This window comes from Aulonocara sp. 'chitande type north' Nkhata Bay, linkage group LG1, assembly GCF_057382095.1.
Source record: "Aulonocara sp. 'chitande type north' Nkhata Bay isolate Kocher_YH1m ecotype deep benthic linkage group LG1, A_spYH_male_GT1.1, whole genome shotgun sequence".
In the NCBI taxonomy this organism is placed as follows: domain Eukaryota; kingdom Metazoa; phylum Chordata; class Actinopteri; order Cichliformes; family Cichlidae; genus Aulonocara; species Aulonocara sp. 'chitande type north' Nkhata Bay.
Window position 1 is genome coordinate 40,134,702 of NC_141344.1, and position 21,927 is coordinate 40,156,628.

Below are 21,927 nucleotides of genomic sequence, written 5' to 3' on the forward strand. Positions count from 1 at the left end.
TATATTGTTTTTTACGTTTATGCTTTGTGTGAACAACTAAGGTGTGTTGCTTATGAAATCCTTGAAGTGCTACAGAGAAAATTACATTTTATTTATGTAATGAACACATTTTGAACTCTTAAAGAAATATAACAAACGCAAAGACACCCAGCTGAACTAAAATGATCCGTGTAGCAAACAAAACTGCTGTGAGCCACCCTCATATCGCCTTTGGGCTTTTGGAGCCTTGACCTGACTTTTAAAAAATAATTGGAAAAAAAGCTCTATGCTGCTAAAAGATGAAAAATAGATATTTACAAAATTCTGCATAAATATGTATTTTACCTGGTTAATGTGTGTTGCGGGGCGTGGTCTGCAGCGCCGCTGCAGGGGAGGCGGACGCACCTGAGCGGGTCCCGCAATCACGCCTCGCCGCCTTAACGTCTGTGCTCTCTCTGCTGTTGTTGGTTTGTGTCTGGCTGCTCCTGAACCTCTGCGCACAGCGTCTGCAGGTCGGGGCTGTACTTTATCTCTACAGGACTGTAAGCTGTCGTCTGTGAGGCGTGAGCGTGTTTGTCTTTAACATAGTTCACGGTGGAGCTGCTGACATAATGTGGATCCGAAGATCCATAACTGGCCTACCTGGGGTCGAAAGTCTCGATAAATTCACGGCGTTTCGTACACCGGCTGTGTGACGCTTATTTTGAGCGATGAAAAAATAATAGAATATAACTTTATTTTTATATTTCAATATCACAATAATCTTCCAGTTTAGAACTACAAGTTAAAAAGAACTAACATAAATAAAATACACTTCAGCTAAATACTTCTAATTTAATTTCCCAAACCACGCGGAGCCGCACTATAAGCACTAAAGAGCCGCAGGTTGCCGACCTCTGTTCTAGAATATCATTAAAGTTACGTAAATAGACTGATTTCACATTTCAAATGTAAATTAACGTTAAATCACTGTAATGTAATAAACATAAATTTCATGATTATTAAATGTATCTGTCTGTGCATATGCATATTTAGATTGTTAAAATACATTCACAAATGTATCATAATTTCACAAATATCTGTCCTTATTTCAAAGATCGAACTGTTGAATTCAAATGTAATGCTATGGAAAAGTATATAACATGATTCCTATAAGCTTGTGTTACATCACATCAGTATTATTATCATTGCTATTTAGGGCGATCGTGGCTCAAGAGTTGGCAGTTCACCTTGTGATCAGAAGGCTGCCTGTTTGCGCCCCGGCTCGGACGCTCTCGGTCGTTGTGTCCGTGGTGAAGACTCTTCACCTACTGGTGAGGGGCCGATGGTGCGATATGGCAGCCTCGCCTCTGTCCCAGGGCATGCAATCCATTATTATTTAAACCAACTGTTAACTGTATATTTCTGTACATTTACGTATTCACCTTGTTTATAGGTAATTTCATTGTTTGATCACGTTAAAATGTTCCTAATTTAATGTCTAAACGCACTTGGAAAAGGCAGAATCCCATGTAAAATTAGTGCAACAAACTGTATTTTCATTACTGAAAATTACTGTATTTTCATGGGAAAGTTATTTTCTGTTATTTTACGGTAGTATTTTGGCGCCCCAGCTGCCGGAATATTACCGTTTTTTTTAAGATCTTTTTTTTAACAGTGCAGAACGCGTTCAGTTTGTCAAATTTACCTAAATCTTCGATCACTAGCAGTGTGACTCTGAAGTGCTGTACTGTATGTTTGTAAGTTTTCTTCCCAACAAACACAACAATGTGGTTTAAACTTTTTGCACCGTCAAAGGCAGCTGCGTTAGCACCCAAAAGGCAGAGGAAGATGCTAACGATCGCACAAAGTTGGACTTCTGGACATGCTAAAGGAAGGTAGAGGTTACCGCATTTGTCAGATTATAAGGCGCATCAAGTGAAACAAAGTCAAACTTTTTAGTCAAACCACATTGATTCATTAATGTTGAATTGTCTCACAGCTGCTCTGTTCCCATGTTCTGCACCTGAAAACAGGGTTTGATCTTTGGTTTCATTCTATAATACTGGACTTATTTTTCTATGAAGGTGTTTAAACAAGAGAGAAAAGTATGAAAATGTTCATGCCTGTATGAGAAAAGTGTATAAAGTGTGTAGTGAGGGGTTTTCCAGCCTTAAAACATCTAGAATCATTGTAAAAATAAAGTTGGCTACTTCGCGGGTTTTACCTATCGCTGGTTATTTTTAAAACGTAACTCTGTTTTTTACAGGGCTCTCAACACTTTCTTTTTCACTGTATGTATGTTTTGAAATAACATCAGTGTACTGTAAAACATGCTGGGTCTCATGTAATCAGTGTTATATTGTTGACACTTGTAGTTGCCTGCTCTCTTCTATCTAGAGGTCTTACTGCTCCCTCTGGTTTTCCGTGCACGCATGTGGAAAGACATGGTGCTGTGCTCTACCATAGCAGAAACATCTAAATATAAATTAAATAGGCTGGAAATGAATAACTCTTCTATAGTTGACTATAGTGATCTTAACTGATGATTATTTTTTATTCATATTTAGCTTCTTTTTTGACGTTTGTTTTAACAGCCTGCAGCTACATATGTGATCTGGATGAAAGGCAGACTATATCTCTCACTACATATGGGTGGTGCTGAAACTTGAAGCTGCGCTTTCAAATACTGGATAATCTTTCCAAAAAATTAAGACAAAGCCAAATTTTAACATGAGGCCAAGACAAGTACTTTGTAAACTCCTGCCATATGCTTTGACAGCAGAGCCATTCAGAAAGTTTAAACTGAGATAGAGCTGAAAACTCTGCAGTGATTCTGTGAGTAAATTCAGCGATACGCACATTATTATGCAGAAAGTGCATTTCCCATTAAAGAAATCCCACAGTCTGTCTGAACTTGACCTAACTCTTGTCTTTCCATCACAGGACACACGCACACAAAATAACTTCAGGGTTTTCTTTAATCCCAGTGCCCTCCATTCATTTCTGTGACGATCAATTATTAGCCAGTTTATCTCAAGTGGACTGTCCTTCGCAGGGCTGTGTGTGACTTTTTACAAATAGTGCTGATATGCCTTCTTATGTGTGCAGCTCACCCAGAGGAATATCACCACTAGACTGCAGTCTCTTGGCTTAACTCCTTTTACTGTCTGTCAATAGGCAGAAAGGAGTGGACCACCTCTGAACACTGAACTTCATAGCACAGGTCTGGGCGGGTGCTTAGAGGGAATTACAAAGTTTAGCAAAATTGTGCTGATAGGGAAAAACTACAACTCATGGAAAGTGTAGACCTGGCCAATTGGCCTTTAAATTTTTGGACAAACACCTGACCCTTTCTGATATTGCACCTTGAAATAATGGTGATATTAAATCAGATATTTCAAGCGTTTGCTTTGCCCTCTATGATGAATGGGACAACTTTTCATGGTGTATTGTCGTTATGCTGCCAGCCTGCCTGGCAGCATAAACACCTGAGATTATGAATATGATAACTCAAGAACATGACAGCATAGAGTTTTCAAATTGATATCACAGGTGCATCTACTAAAACTGAATTTGAATCTTTACCTAAGAGGTCAAGTTTTCTTAAAATCTTGTAAATGCAATAACTTGTTAATGAGGGAACGTAGGATCTTGAAATTGATACATAGGTGCATCTAATACAGAGGGTTTACAACATGTTGCAAACCACTGATTTTGCACAAACCAGCAAGAAAAGATTTGACATTGGCCCGGCACAAAAACAGGATCTGTCTGTAAAAGCTTGAAAGGTTTTAAACGAATTCTGCTTCATACATTTTCTTTGGGCAGCATTTGAACAACAAGTAACAATGAAAATGGTAAACAAAATGATCTTCACATCCAGCTGTGAACTACAATCATGAAACCAAAACCCAGGATTAAACCTGGAATTGGCTCAGGAATCCTAAATCCTTCTTCATACTACAGGCCTCGGTGTTTTGAAGCCAACAGGAAATACTTGAAAGATATTTGTCATCAGTTTATTGCTGTTTACTGGGAGAGAGAACAGTTGAACCCATGTAGCTCTTTTTAGTGCAGTGGGGTTTCCTTGAGAATCTCTATATTTTGCTGCTGCTGTCGTGCTCCCCCCAAAACCTTCTTCCACTTTGTTTCCAAATGTTTGGTCTTTTAAAGGTTCTTGAACAGAGCTTTCTCTAGCCCACTTTGCCATAAGGCAGGAGCAGCAAATGCTTTCCCCCTCCACTCTGCCAAAGTGCTGTTGCTTACTGAGAGCAGCCACAGGGTGTTCCTTGCCTACTAGATCCCTTTGCACTCACACTCAGATTTTGAGGATAGCTTGCTCAAGGCAGACTTTAACATATTCTTCACATTTTTATTGTAGCCCTTACAGTACTGTGAGGATACTGGGGCCTTTTTGTTGTAATAGAGGCTTATTACCTTTTAATTATAAAGTAATATTTATGTAACATAAATGTAACCATCTTATGTGAACAGTTGTTATAGGATGGACATGATAAACATATGTTTACAGGTAGTAAGCTTTAAAATTTAAAGTTATATCCACAGTTAGACCTTCTGACAAAGAAGGATATTTTAGGTTGGTTCAATTCCAGTGTAATCATATCCTAATATGCTTAAGCATCAAACAATATTAGATTATTATTATGAGGTTACTGTCACAAGCCAGTATATTCAAAATGTGTAGATATGAGCATTTTATCGCTTGGATGTTAACACCAGTTACCAGTAAATTACCTGTACTATGCAAATAGCTGACCCTGCACAGGTCACCAATCTGCCGCAGGACCAGTGCATACAGACTGTCAACAATTCATGCTCATATGCACACCTATATGCAATTTAGAACCAAAACTTATCCTAAAGTCATGCTTGTTTGTGGACTGTGGGAGGAAAAGAAAACCCACGGGGAAAACATGCAAATCCCGCAGACTGGATTAGACTAGATTACTGTACAGGGACAGGGTTAACCACTGCACCACCCTGCCACCCCCGAATTAATTGTATTTTACTCTGATATCACTAGTTGAATCAGTGGTAATAACTTTCTATAACCCTATTATTGCCCTGTCCCCATCTTATTCCAATTTTATTACTGCACTAAATTTGGTTTGGGGCAGTAGTTGCACATGGGGAAAGCATGCAGCAGGCAGCAGACATTATTATTCTCTGAATAATTACCTGTGCTGGTCTTACACTGGTTCAGTCAGACATTTCAAAGATTCAATGCCAGGAATCTGCAAGAGTAAAGACAAAACTTTAGGGCTGGAGTGCATGTGCCAAAACACATAATTTTACCAACCCTCAGTCAAGTCAATGTAATGAGGGTGATGTAGGTGCAGACCACAGGAGGATCATGCAGACCACTCTCTTTGTGTCGGTCACTAACCAAAAACGAGTCTCTACCCAGCTCCGTTCAGTCGACCACGAGCCAGAAGATAATAATCAACGTGTAAATTAGCACATAAAACAAAGACATTGTGTCACAGTTAATTTTCAGATGATGTTTGCCTTCACAACAAAACTAAGACATGTCGAGGATAGACCAATTACAAAACTGCCATCCTTCATCACTAATGAAATTCTGATTAGGGTAGAAATATGACACCTGTTAAGTTTAGACATGTTGAACTCCTTTAGTGTTGCCTTTGGGACTGTTGATCCAAGATCTGAAACAACAGAGCATGGGTCCAAAAATGCCTCGTATCCAACCATATAACATTTTACCTGCTATTTTATTCTCATACTGGCAATAAAGCCAACACTTGGAGATGGCTAATTCTGCAAGTTTATGGTTTGGGTTTCCAAAAAAATTCTTTCTTACCATTTTGCCCTGCAAATACAATAAATTGTATGATGATTAAAACAAATGAGGAAAATTATTTCTTAGATTTTTTTATACTGTCTTCCATGTCTCCTCCCTTAGTTCTTTAGACCTGAGCTGACCGCTGTCATGTGTCTGGCTGTTTGCAAATGTAGCAAACTGTAAAACCAAAAGCAAGCAACCAAAACAATAAACAGAGCACCGAGTCCTGCGATGGAAAGCTAACGTAAGCAACAAAAACACAACAACAACACTGAGATGAGTTTATTTTATGCTAGGTCAGCCCAAACACAACCCAGTGCATGAGGTCAAATTAGTTATTATTTATTATTATTTATTATTATTTATATAGCGCCAAATCACAACAAAAGTCGCCTCAAGGCGCTTCATAGATACAGAGAAAAACCCAACAATCATATGACCCCCTATGAGCAGCACTTTGGCGACAGTGGGAAGGAAAAACTCTCTTTTAACAGGAAGAAACCTCCGGCAGAACCAGGCTCAGGGAGGGGCGGGGCCATCTGCTGTGATTGGTTGGGGTGAGAGAAGGAAGACAGGATAAAGACATGCTGTGGAAGAGAGACAGAGGTTAATAACAGATATGATTCAATGCAGAGAGGTCTGTTAACACATAGTGAGTGAGAAAAGGAAAAACTCAATGCATCATGGGAATCCCCCGGCAGCCTACGTCTATTGCAGCATAACTAAGGGAGGATTCAGGGTCACCTGGTCCAGCCCTAACTATATGCTTTAGCAAAAAGGAAAGTTTGAAGCCTAATCTTGAAAGTAGAGATAGTGTCTGTCTCCCGAATCCAAACTGGAAGCTGGTTCCACAGAAGAGGGGCCTGAAAACTGAAGGCTCCGCCTCCCATTCTACTTTTAAATACTCTAGGAACAACAAGTAGGCCTGCAGAGCGAGAGCCAAGTGCTCTAATAGGGTGATATGGTACTACAAGGTCATTAAGATAAGATGGGGCCTGATTATTTAAGACCTTGTATGTGAGGAGCAGGATTTTGAATCCTGGATTTAACAGGAAGCCAATGAAGGGAAGCCAAAACAGGAGCGAGTTTTTTGGACTTCCTGATAATAAAGAATTGCAGTCGTCCAGCCTTGAAGTAATACATGCATGAACTAGTTTTTCAGCGTCACTCTGAGACAGGATATTTCTAATCTAAGTTTTTACATTCACTTTTAAATGTAAAAACTGAACTTGTAATTTTTATCTTAACTCCAACTTAGACTCAACAGTCCAAGGCCTCTGTGCTGTTTGCTTGAAAACAATTTAGTGCTTTGTGTTAGATTTGTATTGTTGATTGTCATTTATGCTTAGAAATATCTACTCATATATGCTTAGAGTTGTATAATCAATGTCATGTTGGTAGAGGTTTGATCCTTAATAGTCTGCAAAGACTTTGTGTCTGTTTTAGGCTAAGTGCCTTTTGTTTAGATGAACTGCTGGACTTCCAGGGAAGTCGTTTATGGGGTCACACACTGACACCCCCCCCCCCCCCCACACACACACACACTTACACAACGCACAAGCAAGGTACTCTTTGTTTGTATGTAGACGTCATATGTTAATGAACCTATTGTCACGGTCTGGGGGGCAGACCGTGGGGGATGTTGGAGAAAGGACCCAAACGCTGGACTTAATGAAATGAACAGTGGGTTTATTTACAGTGAGGTAAATGTACACCACACATTAAATCTCCAAAAGTGCTCCCTCGACTCCCGTGACGTGTCTTCTCCCAAGTGCTGGTATCCCGTGCTCTCTGCCCCTGTGCCTTCACACACCCCGTGTGTCTTGCAGTCCTGTGTTCCACTGTCCTCCTGGGGAAAAAACACAGACACAGCCGTTATGGCACCAACTCCGGCAGGCATACACTTTAACAACACTAGAAACACTGACATGGAGTCTAACTCAACGATCCTGCGCCGGAGGAAGCTCCATCGCTCTGTTAAGTAGCTCCCCCGACGATCCTGATCAGAAGCAGGTGTGTGGTAAGCTAGGCGTGACCAGCAGCTGGCAGGGCCACACCCATCAGGCCTGCAGGTGGCTGTCCTTCATCCTCCAGCCTCACACACATACACACACCAGCATTGAACACAAGAACACAGTGCAGCAAACATACATCCAATACACTAATAACAATAAAGGGCCACACTGTTCACGAACCCCGAGTCCCCGGAACCGGGTCCGTGACAGTACCCCCCTCTAAGGGTCGACTCCCGACGACCCCAAAACAAAACCACAGAACAACCAACCCAGGGCGGGTGGCGGGGGGTCCAGGACGGAGGGCCCCAAAACCACTCCGCTAAACAGCCACCACAAAGCAACAAAAGAAAAACACAGGTCAACAGTCCAATCCCCCGGTCCAGTGGCAGCAAACAGTTCTGGCGGCCGATCTGCAGGACGGCAAAACAAGCGGGACCCGCTGCGGGTTAGGCAGTGGCGGCAAAAAAATTCAGGTGGCCTACCTCTAACCCCGTGATGGAAGCAGAACGCTTCAGGCGGCCTTCCACGGATCCGGTGGCGACAGTGTGACTGCTCCGGCGGGCGGCCACGGGTCCGGTGGCGGCGGCGTTGCTGCTCCGGCGGGCGGCCACGGGTCCGGTGGCGGCGGCGTTGCTGCTCCCGCCTCAGCACCACCCACGATTCCCGACGTGGCGGCCGGGCTGCAGGACGTGGCGGCCGGGCTGCAGGACGTGGCGGCCCCTCCGGCACGCAGACCTCCAGCTCTGGCTCAGCGGATCCCTCCGGACCTCCGAGCTCCTCCGGTGGCAGCGCGGGCTCACCAAGCTCGCTGAGCTCCTCTGCTGGCAACGCCGGTCCCTCCGGCTCGTTGAGGTCCGCCAGCAGCGGTGCGGGCTTCTCAGTGGGTGGCTCGCTGGGCTGCTCCGGCTCACAGTGCTCCTCCGGCTCGCTGAGCTCCTCCGGCTCGCTGAGCTCCACAGCTGGCGACGCGGGCTCCTCCCGCTCGCTGAGCTCCTGCTCGGGCATGCTGAGCTCCTCCGGCTCGCTGAGCTCCTCCGGCTCGCTGAGCTCCACAGCTGGCGACGCGGGCTCCTCCCGCTCGCTGAGCCGCTCCTCCGGCTGCGACGCGGGTATAGATGGTCGTTGATCCGGAGGTGAAGATGGCGATGCGGAAGCTGCAGGTGGCGAAGATGACGGTCGAGCGGGTGATGTGGATGGTGAAGTCGAGAGTTCTGCGGTCGCTGCAGTCTGATGGGACGCTGGTGGAGAAGTAGCTGCAAAGGGCGGAGGTGATAATGGTGCGGCAGCTACTCGTGGTAGACTGGACAGCGATGTAGAAACAACAGGCGGGTGACATAATGGCAGGGTAGTTCCAGCAGGCATATCAGCCTCCAACTGAGGATGAAGACGAGAGGCTGGGCAGCTGGCCGTGCTACGGCTACAGGCTGGGCAGCTGGCTGTATAAACATAGCCCCAGAATAAACAGTTCTAGACGAAACGGTCCTAACTCCTGGGTCCGAAGGAACATCAGGAGCACAGTCTCTTGAACCAGGAGGAAAAAACTCGTTCTCAAAACTAACATTGTCATCCTCCCAAACAGGAGAAACACGAGCTCTAGGGTTCACGGAGCTGGCATTCACAGCCTTGGGGGAAACAGTCTGTTTATCCCTAGGCACGAAAGGTGAATGAAGGGAGACTCTGTCACTCACCCTAGGCGGTTGTTTGAGCCGAATCACTGGCTCCTGCTGGAGCTGTGAGTGCTGGCTGCGTGTTCGCTGCCTCCCTGTTGAAGAGGGAGCGTCGCTGGCGGAACGTGACGAGGGCGGATTCTGAAGTGGCTGCTCCTGCTGTGATGTGGAAATGCTGGGTGAGTCAGGTGGCACGATGATAATTCCTAACATTTTGTAAAAAGCTTGTGCAGGTGTAAGCAGATTGCTGGCAGGCTCGTAGTAATCCTCCCGGGACCGGCTGGAGCGTTTTCTGCGAGACCGAGGCGTCCGCAGGGAGGAAACAGACGAGTGGGCCGACGGGTAGGCTGCCAGCGAGGAACGGCAGCACGGAGGCCCTCCAAGCACTAGTCGGGTCCCGTCAAAACGGGAGCTGCGCTTCCGCGGTGAGTCCGCTGGGTCCATAGTGGCAGGATCGTTCTGTCACGGTCTGGGGGGCAGACCGTGGGGGATGTTGGAGAAAGGACCCAAACGCTGGACTTAATGAAATGAACAGTGGGTTTATTTACAGTGAGGTAAATGTACACCACACATTAAATCTCCAAAAGTGCTCCCTCGACTCCCGTGACGTGTCTTCTCCCAAGTGCTGGTATCCCGTGCTCTCTGCCCCTGTGCCTTCACACACCCCGTGTGTCTTGCAGTCCTGTGTTCCACTGTCCTCCTGGGGAAAAACACAGACACAGCCGTTATGGCACCAACTCCGGCAGGCATACACTTTAACAACACTAGAAACACTGACATGGAGTCTAACTCAACGATCCTGCGCCGGAGGAAGCTCCATCGCTCTGTTAAGTAGCTCCCCCGACGATCCTGATCAGAAGCAGGTGTGTGGTAAGCTAGGCGTGACCAGCAGCTGGCAGGGCCACACCCATCAGGCCTGCAGGTGGCTGTCCTTCATCCTCCAGCCTCACACACATACACACACCAGCATTGAACACAAGAACACAGTGCAGCAAACATACATCCAATACACTAATAACAATAAAGGTCCACACTGTTCACGAACCCCGAGTCCCCGGAACCGGGTCCGTGACACCTATGCATATTCATGTAACCTCAATAAAGAGGAGTGTTACGGGGGAGCGGACGAGAGCGACTGGGGTCAAGCGAAGGAGCGGCGCTTGTCGTGGTTCTCTCCCTCATGCATGGGTAACACTAAGAACTTTGGCTGCTTGGTGTTTAATGCTTTTTGCTGTGTAACTGAATTGTCTTGAACGTTCCAGCGAATGGGTTTAAGCTACAAATCCTCACTTTGAAACGTAAAAAAGAGGATTAGACTCTCGTTATTCCTCATTGTAAAGAAGAATTGAAGTGGGCTATAGTAAGCAAGCTTTGTTATTTTCATGGTCAAATGTGTTACCAAGCATTTGGAACAACAGCAGGATGCTGTTTGGGCTTTAATAACTGTTTTATGTTGCATGTTGAGTGGAATGAATGCATTAGACTTCTTTCACCCTTCACCTAAATTGTGCATTATTATTTGCAAAATGCAGATTTACTGCAGATGTTGAAACGGTTTTATTTTTATAAAGCTGCAATCGTTTAAAGGTCCATAACATATGATTCCTTATTCTATATCCTTTTTATGCATGGCATCCTCTGCAGTGAATGTTTATTCAAATTTCTACCAAAACTGCATTATTGAAAAAAGTAGCCAGGGGTAATTCCTAAACCTACAACATAAGCAGCAGGGAGGATTTGGGGTCACGTGATCTAAACGCTTTAGCAAAAAAGAGAAAGTTTTAAGCCTAATCTTAAATGTAGAGGGGGTGTCTATCTCCTGAATCCAAACTGGGAGCAGGCTCCATAGAAGAGCTGCCTGAAAGCCTCTGCTGGCCTTTCTACTTTTAAATAGCCTAGAAACCACGAGCAAACCAACCGTCCAAGAGTGAACTGCTCTATTGGGCTGATACAGTACTATGAGGTCGGTAATATAAGACATCGTCTGATTGTTTTGTAGACCTTGTATGTGAGGAGCAGAATTTTGAATTCAATTCTGGCCAATGAAGGGAAGCCAATACAGGAGAAATCTGCTCTCTCTTTCTAGTCCCTGTCAGGACTCTTGCTGCAGCATTTTGGATCAGCTGAAGGCTTTTCAGCGAGTTTTTTGGACTTCCTGATAATAATGAATTACAGTCGTCCAGCCTGGAAGTAATAAATGCATGAACTAGTTTTTCAGCGTCACTCTCAGACAGGATATTTCTAATTTTAGAGATTTGTGCAAATGCAAGAAAGCAGTCTGACATATTTGTTTAATATGTGCGTTGAAGGACATGTCCTGGTCAAAAATGACTCCAAGGTTCCTCACAGTGTTACTGGAGGCCAAGGTAATGCCATCCAGGGTAAGAATCTGCTTAGATACCATATTTCTGAGCTTTTCAGGGCCGAGTACAATAACCTCAGTTTGATCTGAATTAAGAAGCAGAAAGTTAGCGGCCATCCAGGTCTTTATGTCTTTAAGACATTCCTGCAGTTTAACTCATTGGTGTGTGTTATCTGGCTTCATGGACAGATAGAGCTGGGTGTCATCTGCATAGCAGTGTAAATGTATGCTATGTCTTCTAATGATGCTGCCTAAGGGAAGCATGTATAATGTAAACAGAATTGGTTCTAGCACTGAACCTTGTGGAACTCCATAATTAACCTCAGTGTGTGAAGAGGACTCTCCATTTACATGCACAAACTGGAGTCTATTAGATAGATATGATACAAACCACTGCAGTGCAGTACCTGTAATACCTACAGCATGTTCTAATCGCTCTAATAGGATATTATGGTCGACAGTATCGAACGCTGCACTGAGGTCTAGCAGGACAAGCACAGAGATGAGTCCACTGTCAGAGGCCATAAGAAGATCATTTGTAACCTTCACTAAAGCTGTTTCTGTGCTGTGATGAGCTCTGAAACCTGACTGAAACTCTTCAAATAAACCTCTGCAGATGATCTGTTAGCTGTTTGACAACTACTCTTTCAAGGATGTTTGATATGAAAGGAAGGTTGGAGATTGGCCTATAATTAGCTAAGACTGCTGGGTGAAGTGATGGCTTTTTAATTACTGCTACCCTAAAGGTATGTACACATACCTTTAGGGTACCGTAGCATATTAAGAAAGATACGCTGACGATATTTAAAACTGAAGCATTAATTAATGTTGGGAGCTCTTCGACTGATCTGTAGGAATCAGGTCTAAAAGACCAAATAAATACTCAAAATGAATTTCATCAATTGATTACTGGTGTAATGCTAAATGAGTGTATTGTGATTGTGCCTTTTGTGATGACTTGTTGGGCAAGATTTGTGTCTAAAAGTGCTAAATTTGACCTCTAGGCCATGTTAGGTTATAATCAGCTGGGGAAGTTCCAAAGTGGTATTCTACAAGAACTCAAAGTCAAATAGCTTTACGATATACTATGCAGCTTTACATAAAATCTATATGATAAGATACATTCCTGATTGAACCTTTAAAGCTTTGTGCTTAATCAGCACCATACTTATGCTTCTAATCAATGTTAACGTTGGTAGGGTGGGGACCAAATCAAATCAAATCACTTTTTATTGTCACATCACATGTGCAGGCACACTGGCACAGCACATGCGAGTGAAATTCTTGTGTGCGAGCCCCACAAGCAACAGAGATGTGCAAACACAACAACACAAACGAGCAAAATACAAGAATGGCCAACCTGAAACTAATAAATATATGTACAATATATAATAGTGTATGCATTTCTGGATGTGTATACTAAATATTTTCCTACGTGTGTGTGTGTGTGTGTGTGTGTGTGTGTGTGTGTGTGTGTATACACATTTTTACAAATTAAATAGTAAAAAAATAAAATAAAATAATAATAATAATAATAATAATAATAAAATATATAAAATATACAGAGTTGAATATGTGCAAAACAAGTGGCATTTATATACAGTATGGAGTGCATAATGTTGAAGTTCCAGTAGTGAAGCTGAGGTGTCTATGACGTGTTCAGCAGTCTGATGGCCTGGTGGAAAAAGCTGTCTCTCAGTCTGCTGGTACGGGACCGGATGCTGCAGAACCTCCTTCCTGACCAGCCTGTCTGACTGATTAGAGAGAGTGAGCTGTGTGATCTATGGGTCTCTGGGTTTCACAAATACCTCACAGTGGCTCAGTTGCCTGACAGGCTTCACTCATGATTCACACAGCTGGCATTGCAGCACTCCTGTGGGAAAAGTTCCTGCTGGGATGTCAAGTGTTTGCATCAGTTGTTTGTACTTGCAGACCTTGATGAAAGCCTTCATCGCCTTCACCTCCTTCTCTATAGCTTTTGACATAAATACCTTTTAAGTCTGGGATGCGTGCTCTGATTTAAATACAGTAGCATAACAAAGAAGGTGGAACTTGCAGTGTAGAGCGCTTGCGCTGATGGTCTCTGAGATTTTATCACTTTATGTTCTGGGCCATATGCGATAGACACAGGTGATATCAGTCACTGTTGCCAGCCTTTGCCAAATGTGTCGTTCTGATTTAAGTTGCCCACGCCTCTTTCAGTCCACTTCAGTAATTTTGGTCAAGAGAGAGTCTCCATAATAGAAAAGCAGAAACTGGGGCACCCGTGTTTCTGCAACTCCTTATTGTGTATGTGTGAGACTAAGACCACATCAACTATTTATGATCTGCAGACCGCAACCTCATTCAGGCATACGTTCAAAAGAAAAGTAAGCAGCAGTCATTATACAGCTTGTGCTCATTATACAGTATTGTACATTGATCCTGTTTTCATTTGCGAGATGTGTACTAGTTTGTATATAAATTAACACTGCGAGATACTTGGAAAGATTGGATGTTTTCATTAATGCATCATACTGATCATGCTCAATATGTCATCTGCAGAAGCAGGTCAATTATTGAGGGGATTTTTTTCTCTCGTCATGATGGTAGGGGTGATGGTACAAACTGTCTGTTTGCACTTCAGTTTGAGTTTTCTTATATTTCTCTTGCTTTAACCTGTAAAAATTAGATTGTTTGGAACAGCATAGAAATGATCTGTGCTGCCTCTCCAGTTGGAAACATATTATATGAGTGATTTATTTGCAATATACCTGCAGACCTCAAATTTGTAAAAGCAGGATATAAAACACGAGGCCAAAGGATGCAAATGTGTGAACATTTTAAATTGTAGGTAACTGTGACATATGATGTGAAGGCAGTGGTGGTAATCACATCACACTGAGTGAGTACAGGATGGGCAAAGCTGATTTGCTCAGCTGATTAAATGTTGGAAGTTCAAGGACTTAAAAGACCTTCAAGTGTTCACAAAGTTTGCTGCAAAATGGACAGAGCTGGACACGCTGCACTTCAGATTTGTAATAATTCACCCTGTGTGACACTCACAAACTGACTTTAGATGCAAAAGTTATTCATGAGAAGAAAACATTGCTTTAAGACTGGTTCAAGACAAAACAATACGTTTGAATGGAAAAACTGAAAGACTGGCCCAAATTCGTTGTGTTGACATGCAGAACTGTGACCAACCTGAGTGTCGGTAAAATCACCGGAAAAAGCATCAAACTGGGAGCAGAAGAAGGAGATGGCACTGTGTCATGATGATACTGTAGCTTCCCACAGGAACCATTACTGGTGTACAGCACTTGCCATCAGTTGTACAAACACTGTTATGTTGAATGGGCTTAATTGAGCATATGAACAGAAGATAAGCTGCAAAAATCATCTATAAATATCCACCTTCAGTCAGAGCCTCTTTCATCGTGCAGAGCTACACTTGCTTTAAAACACTAAAGCATTTAGACATCTCTTAGTATTTTGGTTAAAACTAGACAATGTTTTAATGCTTTAATGTGTTTTGGTACATTTAAATATTGAGGCTTTGTCTGTGCAGGCTGTTTTACAGAATGTGGGTCTGTTTGTCCTTCTCAGCGCACTGTTGTCTCGTGGGGATACTCTTTTTCCAAATGGTAGAAAATCTGTACCCCACTTAAGGCTGGTGTAAACAGTGACTTCTCTATGCATTTTTTAGATATTTACATATATATGAAATTTTGCTAAATAGACTGGTTCTTTTATAGCGCTTTCTACTCTATCAAAGCGCTTTACACAACTTGTTCATTCAACAATTTGCACAAGCATTTTTTGTGCTTCCTATCTAACATTCACACACATTTATACTCCGATGGATGCATCAGAGAGCAACTTTGGGTTAGTATCTTGGCCAAGGATATTTGGCATGCAGACTGGAGCAAACTGGGATTGAACCACCAACCTTCTGGTTACCTTCTGGTTAGTAGGTGACCTGTGATCTGCAGTTTAATTTTAACACATATATCTGCACACCTAACATTACATACAACATACTTCAGTTGAACTGTATCCCCATACAAAAGCATGACGGAAACGGTAACTGTGCTATTGTACACTAATCTTTCAGATTGACCAAAGCGTCAAATGTTCAGTGGCTAGAGACTATTTTTGAAAATCCGGTTGCTTAGTAAAGGAGGAGCTGAAACACTAATGCAAGTGAGATATTTGACTTGTGATTTTATAATATAAAGAACTCACAAAGCATTAAAAAAGTTATTTGGCTCATTTAACCCTCGTGTTGTCCTGGGGGTCATTTTTAACCCCAGAGGACAAAAGGAGTATGGCAATCAGGAGGACATTACAAGGGTTAATAGTTCAATATCCAAAGACTCTTTTTTTCTGACAACAGGTTTACACACTTTATAATGCAGTGGACAGTGAACCAGCAGCACGGTGATGCATTTCTCAGCACCGCTGCCTCACACACAATTACTGCAGCTTCCACCCAGTAAGATACATGTAAGGTTAACTGGTTCTAAATTGTTGGATGTGGCAAACTGTGTATAGAATAAAGCACTGCATGAACATGCAGCTAAATGGGACTTGTGGTATAATCTTGTGTTTTTGAGTTTTGCTTTCACTTACTGGTTTCATTTGAACTAATTTTAGGTTTAGGGAGAAAAACAAATCAGATTAAATTCAAACGGATAGCTAAAATCACATGGCAAATCCTTTCATGAGTCCTACACCACTGATGATACTAGAATCTACCTGTAATATCAAGTTTTTTCTGCTCTTGCTCTTGACGAAGGCGGTCGCACTTATCTCCTCCTCCTCCTCTCCCTCAGTTTCCCTGCTTAGCCTCTTATGTCCTTGTCTAGTCTCGTGTTTTTTGTATTACTTTTCCCTGGAACACTCTCACACAGTCTGTTCTCTAAAACCTAAAAGAGGAATTATGGATTTGATCAACTGGTCCCTAAATGCAATTGACACCCCTTTCTCATCGAGAAGTTTGGGCTCGGGTGAGCCTGAGTGCTGAAGATATCTACCCATTTGGAACCATGGTAACAGGGTTCTTGCTGATCGGAGCTGGCTTGGCCCTGACTTATCGAAGAATTAAGGAAGCGGAACCAGCTGTTCAAACCCCCACAAGGCTGCCCGCTGGGATTGGAACGATGGGAGAGGCGTGAGTTTCTCAAAATGGGCTCATTGAGTCAGTCCGGATAAGATCTTGGAGAAGCTACGGCTGCTGTGAATACTCGAATAAGATCTCTGACTGCAGACTGGATACATCTCGGAAGGGCTCGCTTGGAATAACATCTCTGGGTGCCAATTGGATGACATCTCGGGGAGGCACACTGCCGTGAGTTCTCAGAATCGGCTCCTTGAGCACAAGAAATGACAACATCACAGAACGCAAGTATGGCGAAGCTCGCGGCTCTCCAACGGGAGATTGAGAGACCAGTGTTGGACTGTAGAACTGCTTTGAAATTCATATGAGCTGTTCGCACTAAAGTAAAAAGCACCATCACTTCATGCGGATACCCCTTTGGCGCCAGCTGCGGTCTCAAGGCTGGAGCCGAACAAAAACTCCCTGATAACGACTGTGTTTAGTCTGTTCCTTCCCATTCCATGCAAGGCCACCTGGGTTGGCTGGAAGACTGTTTACTTAGCCTGGCAGGGCGAAGGACACTGTCTCAGCTGAACTCTGGACACGCACACACATACATATACACTGATATGCACACACTCATCCTCCCTCCCTTTCCAAACGCCTTCGACGCTTGTTCCCTTCCGATGCTGACGGGGATCAAGGAGACCAGCGCACGCAGGCCCGGATGTGCTGTCTACACTGGCTGTCTCTCACCCTTTACCCCCCCTGTTGCTTGTCATGTGTTTCTTTGGTGTATTAAGAGTTTTTTCATGTGCTGAGGTGTTTTTTTCTGTTCTCAAACTGATCTCCCTGCTGGAGCTCAGTCTGGGGGGAGTTATTTTTTTCTCCTTATCTTTCATGTGGTGCATTTTCCATTGTTATACCTCTCTGACCTGTCTTCCCCATGTGATGTTTGTGTAATGTATGTATGGTCGGAGGGTAAGATGGCGCCGCCACTGCGTGCAATAGGTCGGCAGCCTTATGAAATTTCCCCTTGTGGGACTAATAAAGGTATATCAATATCAATATCAATGTCTAGTTTAGACACTAACATGTGCCTACTGAAATCTGTCAGATTACCCGGTGTGCTAATCAGTATGTGACTACATCTTTGGCCAAATGTGTCTGAGAGCAGTCTGGTTGATTCTGTTTCATTTTAGTCCAGACTAAGCAATGTCTGGACAATCTAGCAGCAGCGACATGTCAAAATAGCATCTTACATTCAAGCATTCTTAATTGCACAGTTTACCCTAAGCGAAACATTGTAATGATGACATGATCATTGCCAGCATGTTGCAATGTGCATTTAGCTCAAAGCTGTCAGTTCAATTCAGTTTTATTTATATGACACCAAATCACAAATAACAGTCACCTCAACCAACTATATTCTATTATTGACACTCAAGAACAAGCATAGTGGGAAGGAAAAAAAACTCCTTTTTTAAGAGGAAGAAGCATCCAGCAGAGCTGTGATCGGGAGTGAGGAAGAAGAAGAGTAGCAGTGATAAATAACTAGTGATTAAATCCTGTCAGCACAGCTCACATTGTTGCCTCACAGCAAGAAGGTACTGAGTTCAATTCCAGCATCAGGCCGGGGTCTTTCTGTGTGGAGTCTGCATGTTCTCCCTGTGTTTGCCTGGATTCTCCCCGGGTAGTCTGGCTTCCTCTCACAGTCCAAAGACATGCAGTTAGTGGGGTTAGGTTAATTGAAAACACTAAATAGGTGTGAGTGTGGTTGTCCATGAGTTAGCCCTGCGACAGACTGGTGACCTGTCCAGACCTTAAGCCCAATCTTAAAAGTAGAAAGGGCTTAATAGACTGAAGAGTCCTCTACTGGCCAGTCAGCCTGACTTCATAGAGGAGGTGGATGAGAGGAAGATGTTAGTCAAGCTAAACTGTCTAAAACATACATGTGAATGCATTATTTCTCCCACTCACACCCTCTGTATTTATATATACAGTATACATAGTATAGTATTTTGCCTTCTTTATACACCTTTTTTCTTATTTAATATTTTATTTGTTATTTTTCTGATTCATTCTTTCTTTCTGACCCTTGTGCTTCAGTAACAGTGAATGATGTTGCGAGGGCAGGCTTTATTTGTAACATAATTAAAAACGGTGCCGCCTTATTAAGAATGTGAAGAAGAGCAGAGCAGCGTAAAACCTGAGACAGTGTTTATGTTTTCTGTCAAGAATTATATTTGAAGACGAGTGTGAGAAATGACACTGGCAGAGTCTCCGAACCTTGTCAGCTGCTGTCAGTGTAGAACATTTTACCGGCTGTATTTATGCAGCTTCACTAGCAGAATTTCTCGAATGTGATGGAGCAGGTTATCTCAGTGTTACGGTGCCAATTTAGGGCATTGTGATGTTTTATTGTGTTGCATTTTACATAGATGACAGAGGCTTTTCACTCACTGTTCTGATTCTGCCCTGCATGCTGTTCTTTCTAAGAAGCTATTACTCCGTTGTCCTTGATACTGAAAGTGAGCTACAAACAATGGCTTTCCTATGACTTATTATACACTAAATTAAAGTAAATGTCCCAAAGACCAAATGAACTGGGAGGATTATATAAATGACTCCGGTAAATTCTGCTGTGATTCTTTTCTTCTTTTTCTTTGGTCACTTTAGGGGTCAGCCAGAAACATGGATGTATAATAAAAATATATAAATTATTCACAAGCTCTTGAGGTTGTGAAGTTTACTTGACATATTCAGTAATGTGCATACATTCTTATATTTGTACATTTATTTATTCTTATAATTCTCATATTCCTATTCTTATATTTTGCTTTGTTTCTTATGTTTCTTGTATTTTGCACACGTCTGTTGCTTGTGAAGCTTGCACACAAGAAATTCACTCACATGCTGAACCAGTGTCCCAGTAATGTGACGTGACAATAAAAGGGATTTGATTGGATCAAAAACCTCAGACAATGTCACACAGATGTGTGTGTGTGTGTGTGTGTGTGTGTGTGTGTGTGTGTGTGTGTGCGCGTGCGCGCGGGCGCTTACTACCAATAAGGAAAGAGGGCGAAAAAGTGCAACTGATACTTAAATATTGATACTGCAGAAAATGTGTTGTGCTTCCTTTCTATTTGGATATGATCAATAACAGGTTACTGGCTTCCTTTGTTACAAGCCTCTAGTTTAAGCCTCTACTCACTAGTTTAAGCTTTGACAGAGCTAAAATTCTCAGTTTATGCTGAAGTGTTTTTAAATCTCACTGCAGCCTGTGATGTCTGTGACCCGAAACATTCGACTCCAGGGTCGTTCTTTTGGCCCTGCAGTTTTGGAAGTGTTACCAGCTGTTTCAGCCAGTAACTGTTTCAGCCAAAGGATAAAACCTCAGCCTATGAAAAGACGTTTTGGGGTATTTTTTTTCTGAAAATCTTGCTGCCATAATTAAACATACTCACTGATTCCTTCATTGATGAAACCTTCATCAAGATGCAGTGATGTAAAATAATAGCCTGGTATATTATCTTGAGAAGTTCTTATGAGGTCAAGAAGGATATCGCTGAAGCGGTCATTTGCTGGATGTCTTTGGAACTTTGTTCCTGGGATTTGTCTACCCCTCAAGTAATTTTGCTCATTAGAGGATCACCAGAGGGATGGATATATTCCTCATGTTGTTGATTGTGTGACCTATAGAGATTTCTGTGCTGTTGTTCAGCCTGTTTAGCAAGTTTAATAAGAGCTAATATTTGAAATCCATTTGCAGTGAAATGCAAGAACCCCTTAATCAACAAAAGCAGCGGCTTTTAAAGATAGAAGGGACTTAAAGTGATCAATTTATTGACCGGGCTCCATCACCATCAATACCACCCCCTCCATCCTTAGCTCCCCTTCGTCTATAGGTAACCATTGATCAAGGCGAGATGAAGGGTGATTGGGTGGATTAGGGTGATTTCACAGATTGATGCATTGCCAGTTTAGCATTTAGCACTTAAAGGCACAGCGACAGAGGAAGAGGACGGGCTGCGTAGGTCACTTTAGTTACCACACACCACCTCCACCATCATAGTAAAAGCTGTGTATTATTTTTTAAACTACAGCTTGGTGAGACAGTCCGTGCAGAGCTGGAGCAAACTGCTAACAGTGCTGATTAGTAAAAATGCCCAACTAATAATATTATTATCAACAAACAAGTCTTATCTCTTTTCTGAACAGAAGTTTCTAGTTGTGAAATACGTTTCATGCTCGTATTGATTTTGAATATTTGTCTCCTCCAAGGATGTTAGGTTGTGTCATTTAGGTAGCTGACAGTAGTTTAGCTTTTTAATTCTTGCTGCTGTTGCAACATAAAAGCATCTCTTCTCTAGTAGTAAACTGCGTGCTGCTCTGCCATCATTTGACTTTAAATTACCAAGTACCAGTGGTCTCCAAAGAGCCCTTGAAGACTGCTGACTGGTCTTTTTTCACTGTCAGGAAACTGTAAGTTTCAATCACAGGGGAGCTGTGGCAGTCCACAGAAGAAGACCCAGAAGAAGACACAGTAAGCGGTGTGGAAAAATACAACAAGCGAGCTTTACTTAAAGATTAACACGTAAAAAGAACAGGGTATTTAAACAAAGCATAGAGTCAGGCAATGGCAGAAATAGTTTATCATGGGAAATTCAGAAAAGACAGAAACACCTAGAAAACATTGAGACAAACTCATCTCCTACTCAGGGGTCCAACTCTGTCTTTACTCTCACTTGGAGCTGAAAAAACAGCCTTTATTTAGGAGCAGGCTTTGACCACAGCTTCTGGACGAACTCTCTTTGTGTTGAGAGAATTAAACTTCATCCCAAAATTTTTTGGTGGCATGTGAACTTTAATTTTAAAGTATTCAATGTAAATTTACAGTTTAAAGTCAAATACAATGGTTGGCATGTGACACATGTTTTTACTTTTATTTGCTCAAAGAAATTCTATTTCAAAAAACCCTACAAGGTCTCTCTCTATCAGTTAGTATGCTTTTTCCA

At 42.7% G+C, this 21,927-nt stretch overlaps 2 protein-coding genes across 4 annotated transcripts in view; one reads left to right on the forward strand and one right to left on the reverse strand.

Moving 5' to 3' along the window:
- LOC147339562 (multiple epidermal growth factor-like domains protein 11) overlaps positions 1–21,927 on the forward strand; it is a 255,538-nt gene that overhangs the window by 34,371 nt on the left and 199,240 nt on the right. The window lies entirely within an intron of this gene.
- LOC147339564 (uncharacterized) lies at positions 7,498–9,189 on the reverse strand. Its single transcript, XM_086296067.1, has 2 exons — positions 7,714–9,189; positions 7,498–7,634 (listed from the first exon to the last, which is right to left on the reverse strand). The coding sequence occupies exon 1, from the start codon at positions 9,160–9,162 to the stop codon at positions 8,020–8,022; it is 1,143 nt and encodes a 380-aa protein (XP_086152193.1). The 5' UTR covers positions 9,163–9,189; the 3' UTR covers positions 7,498–7,634; positions 7,714–8,019.